Raw genomic sequence first — 5,082 nt, forward strand, 5'->3', positions numbered from 1 at the left:
GATTTCATCATTTTGCAATGTTTTAACTATGTATTAATTTGCGCAATACCATGTCCAAACTATGTATTAGTTTGTGTAATATTCCTCCTCCCTATTAAAATAAAAATGTAAAAAACAATTTTTTTCAATGTAAAATATGTTTGGGTGCTACGTAAATCCGCCCTTTTTAAGGAACGCGACCGGAGATACTCTAATCTTCCGTGGCTACAAAAAATGGAGTTGCGTCATACAGGCTACTTACATTGTTTAGATGTTCCAAATCGATAAACGATGTTAAAAAATATATATATATATATATATATATATATATATATATAGACGATGAATTGAATATTTTTCATGGAAATTTACAACCTCAAAAACTACGGGCTTGTTTGATTTAAATGATTTGCATAAAAATGGTAAGATTAATAAATCATATATATGAATCTTATTTTATTACGGTTGTTTGATTTGTATACTGACTTTTGTAGAAATTTTTCCTAGTAAGAATTTTTTGCACTAGATTTTATGGGAAATCAAACATCGACTCACACCTACTGTATTTCTTAAATAGACCTTGATAGCCTTTGCAGATACGATTTGACCCGACGGGAGAGAACTCTGGCAGGCAGCAAGCCAGACGTGAGTTCAAGTCAAAGAGTTGAACAAAATGGTGTCTGCTGCCTGTACTCCATCGCAAGGCCTGCTGACATATGCCAAGTTTCTTGGTGACAGGATATACCGACGCCTCGTATCAGACAAGATTTTGCGAGCTGGTACCCAGTACGGTACTACATCACCGAGCGGCAGCAGCATCGAGGCTCTCTAGCCTGCCCGTACTAGCCTGCTACCATCCAATTTTTTACCAACTCATCCCTAATATTTACTCCCTGGGTTTTGAGAGAAACCTCTCCTCGCCATTTGTTTTTTTGCGTAAGTTTGACTACCCGAATTAACCAAGAAAACACGGATGATATGGTATGCATGTTATACTGTTAAATTCGTATTTGAATAAAGTTTTGAATGATTTAGTTTTTGTAATAGTTAACAGATCCATAATTAATTCAATATTAGTACATTAAGTACTCCAAGTTATGGCGTCACATAAGAATTCAAGATATGACACATACGGAATAATGTTCTTTGCCTACAAAAATGGAGTTGCGCCGTACGGATTACTTATGTGTCTGGATGTTGATATTTGACAGATGAGGAATTTATTATTTTTCATGGAACTTTCCACGCTCAAAAAAATTATGAGCTTATTTGATTTAAAAGATTTGCTTAAAAAGTTGTAGAAGAGCCGTCGATCGAGGAGGCCGTGCAATGGCAGACGTCGCGGTCCCTGTTTGCCTCCCCAAAGTCTAACTCATTGAAAAATCCTCCCTCACAAATCGTTGGTGCGGTTGTGGCAACTCGAGCTTCAGCTCGCCCGGTGGCGGAAGCCCCTACACTGCCTTGGAGATCTTGGTCTCAACTCACATGTGGGGCCCCTGCACTTGCCTACGGTGCCCCGTGTGCGCGCAAGCCCTTTGCCTACGCGTCGACTGAGCGTGGACGTGCTCCGCCATGGAGCCCACACTGCCGCTCCTCGCCATCGATCCACCATCGCATGATCGGCCACCAGACCACGCCACCATCGATCTACCGTCGCACGAGCGGGCTCCGTCATGGTGCCCCGCTGCTCCTTCGCGGGTGGAGGGGCTACCCTGGCTACAGCGCTTGCGCCTGGGCGCGGCCAAACTCCGCCTCGACTACTCTCCTGCCTCACACTGGTGCGGGATTTCGGCTGCCTTTGTCTAGCGGCAACTCGCGAGTTTCTACGCGCTCCCGAGTGAACCCCTGCTCCTGCGTCACGCGTGAGCGGACCACAACGACACCAACCAACATCGCTAACCTCAATGTAGGTGTGGCCTCTCGAGCCTCTCCAGCGCTCACAATCTCCATGTAGGCTCTCAATGGACATACAATGAGGACCGAGCGAAAGCTCAGGCACGTCGGCGCCTATGGGCGTCGTCTCCCTTGTTGAAGGCGTCGTGATGGACCTATGTTTTAAAACTTGGCTTGGTCATGCGCTTAAGAGGAACCTCGTTTGGGTTCTTTGTTCTGTTGTGAAAGCTACACTGGCATCAGTTGACTTCAAGCTGTATATCCGACGTGCATGTTTGGTTCCAACTAAAGGTGATAGTCGCTGCCCTTGTGCTGAGCTTTTTGATACCGGTGGAGTCTCGGTTGATTAGTCCCCTTCGACGGTGTAAGTGCACTTCCTCGCTAGTGATTCAATCTATCCCTCTGGCAAAGCTTCTTGTTAAGGTCCGTGGAGTTCGGTGGAATCTCGGTCTTACAAAACCCTTAGAATACATTGGAAATTCCTCGTAATAATCACAATGATGGCCAACAAGCTTTGTGTCTCCAATGTCGTCTCGTTGGAGCAAGGCCCTTCGCACAAGCCGATGACACTCGTTAGCCCGCATTTGCTCTGAACCGCAAACTTCTGGATGACTGCTAAGCATGCTCGTCGCGCTATATTTGTAAAGACTCATAATTGTGATACCTTTCGATAGCGTTCAGTGCCACTCCTCAGTCAGTGAATATGATTGTCTCCTGGTGATGTCGCCGCGTTAGTAGGCTAGATAGTGCTTATCAAGTGCATATGACATCTTCTTTTTCTCTTATGTTGTAACAAACTTATTTATTCTGACCAATGTCAACCTTCACGGGTGGACATGAGCGTGGTCTTGTAATGCTCTCTTGATGCAATATATTTAGGTGGAAATTGTGTCCCCAAAAAAAACTTCACTCCTTTTTGTAGAAGTAAATCATGTAGGAATATTTTTATGGTGGCTGTTTAATTTGTAGGATTAACTTTCATCGGACTTTCTTCTGAAAGGTTTTTGCACTAAATTTCATAGAAAACCGAACATCCGCTAACACCTATTTTTTCGAATCATTTACTTTTTCGGTGGTGGGATAAAGCAAAGTTTGTCTCCAACAGATTCTTATAGGATTAGGGTGAACATGATGATGCAATCCTATATTTTATCTATTTCTATGATTTTCCTATACTAAGGATTAAACATATGCCCTATATAAATAGCTCTGATAATTGTGTCATCTGACATTTGTAAATAAGTTTTGTCAACTGATCTCGAGTTTATTTCCAGGCCTTTCACTGGTATTTCAAGTCATTCGTCCAAGAGGCTGCCACTTGGTGGAGAATGGTACTAGCACAGAAGTACACGTGCACTCCTGCTTCGTTCCTTTTCTCATGCTGTGTCGTGCCCCCTAGTTACTGCTTGGTTCCTCATGGCGGAGCAGCAGAAGAGGATGCGAACTAGCAGCGGTGGCAGCACGTCCTTCTCCACGCCAAGCGCCATCGTGAAGCGAGAAGCAGAAGTGGAGCAGATGGTAGTAATCCAGGCCGGCATCCAAGCCGGCGCCGCGGCGGCGCCTACGGATCAACAAGGCAGCACGCAAGGTGATGATTCCAGCAAGTTCATGATTGTGTTCGTGGACAGAGATCGGTGGCTCCACTGCGCGGCGTGCTCCGGCCCCCTGAAGACTCCCGTATACAAGGTACGTCGGCCATGCTGGCCACGGCAATCAGCAATCCTATTTTGGTTTCTTCGATCGATTTTTTTCACTACTTCATGCCGTATGTGCAGTGCGGTGCCGCTGGGCACAAAGTGTATTGCACCTGCCGCGGCGACGACAGCCCTGTCGCCAAAAGCTGCTGCCGCGCGTGCAACGGCGCCGCCGCGTCCTTCACCCTCTGCTCCGACGACTTTCAGGAACTCATCGGCTCCCACAGGGTGGCATGCCCATACAAGGCGTACGGCTGCCGCAGGCTTGTCAGCTATCTCACGGTGGACGAGCACCGGCGCGCGTGCCCGGACAAGCCATGCTCCTGCTTCGAGCTGGCGGCCGGCTGCGACGGCGGCTTCGTCGGTTCGCCGAGGACGCTCCACGACCACCTCGTCGGGCCTCTGCACTGGTGGCCCACTCGCAAGTTCGAGTATGGCAAGACCCAGATTCTAGACGTTCTGGAGCGGCGGCGCCTGCTAGTCTCGGAGGGGGAAGAGCGCGTCTTCGTCCTGGCCGTGGCCGTGGACTCCACCGCCGGGATGACCAACGTCTCACTCATGTGCCTGAGGTCGAGCGCGGCCGCTGCCACGGGGCCGCATTACAGGGCCAGGCTCTGGTCGCACGCGCCCAGAGACCCGGTGACCGGCGTGGAGGAGCGCCTTGAGGCAGAATTCGTGGTGGAGAGCCGCGAGTCACCCTGCGAGATCGCCGTCCGGGAGGGCACGCTTCTGCCGTTGCAGCCCAAGTTCCTCCGCGGCGCGTCGAGGAAGATCGTCCTCTACGTCCGCATTGATAAGCTCAAGCCCATAGTCTAGCTGCCCGCCAGCAGTACGCAGAATCAACTCCGGTGGTTGTTGCATTTTGGTTGGAACTTGGAAGCCAAAAGTCGGCAGTACTAGTGAGCAGATTTGCGCGTGTTAAGTGTTTTGGTGCATGGCAGGATCATTGTCTGGATGATTCGAAATTGGCCTGTTTTTGTGCTGTGGTCCGACCCTGAGCTTATGATTCTACGAAACTATGATGAAATATCGTAATCCGCTAGTTTGATCTTTATTTACTTTTGTGTACAGTACATGAATTTGGGATGAATCATTACTGTGAACCAAAGGAACTCTATAGGAGAAAATCTGATGGACTGAAATCCTAGAAAATGTTTTTTTTGTTGCAATTCAACTAAACTGGAACGTATCTAATTATACTACTATTCAAGTCTCCTGTATTTTCCTACTCGCGAACCAAGCACACAAGGTACACAATTTCTTAGTTTTTAATCATTTGTTTCACAAATGCTACCCACCAAACTCTTGTGTTTTTTTTTTTTTTAATTTCCATGGTTATAGAATCATGCAAATCGAATGGATATGAAACGTGCTATTTTATAAGATTAGAAAACATGAGTCCCCGTTTGTTTTGTTATACTCGTGTCTACAATTCTAGTTTTTTTTTTGTTTACCATAACAACCAAACACCAGGTTTGAAGGTTGTGTGTTTTGGTTTTGCCCTGTCAAAGTTTTG

The 5,082-nt window shown here is 47.0% G+C and overlaps 1 protein-coding gene across 1 annotated transcript; it reads left to right on the plus strand.

Moving 5' to 3' along the window:
• Positions 1-3,209: 3,209 nt before the first annotated feature.
• On the plus strand, positions 3,210-4,601 carry LOC127348735 (uncharacterized). The gene is made up of 2 exons (XM_051374660.1): positions 3,210-3,558; positions 3,648-4,601. Exons 1-2 carry the CDS (start codon positions 3,289-3,291, stop codon positions 4,380-4,382), a joined length of 1,005 nt encoding a protein of 334 aa, XP_051230620.1. The 5' UTR covers positions 3,210-3,288; the 3' UTR covers positions 4,383-4,601.
• The last annotated feature ends 481 nt before the right edge of the window (positions 4,602-5,082 follow it).

Source organism: Lolium perenne, chromosome 4 (genome assembly GCF_019359855.2).
Source record: "Lolium perenne isolate Kyuss_39 chromosome 4, Kyuss_2.0, whole genome shotgun sequence".
NCBI classification, from domain to species: domain Eukaryota; kingdom Viridiplantae; phylum Streptophyta; class Magnoliopsida; order Poales; family Poaceae; genus Lolium; species Lolium perenne.

Bases quoted from the DNA above. Each gene is read 5' to 3' on its own strand.
- LOC127348735 (XM_051374660.1), top strand. From the start codon at position 3,289: ATGGCGGAGCAGCAGAAGAGGATGCGAACTAGCAGCGGTGGCAGCACG. The intron at 3,559-3,647 runs GTACGTCGGCCA...CCGTATGTGCAG, and splicing joins TGAAGACTCCCGTATACAAG to TGCGGTGCCGCTGGGCACAA.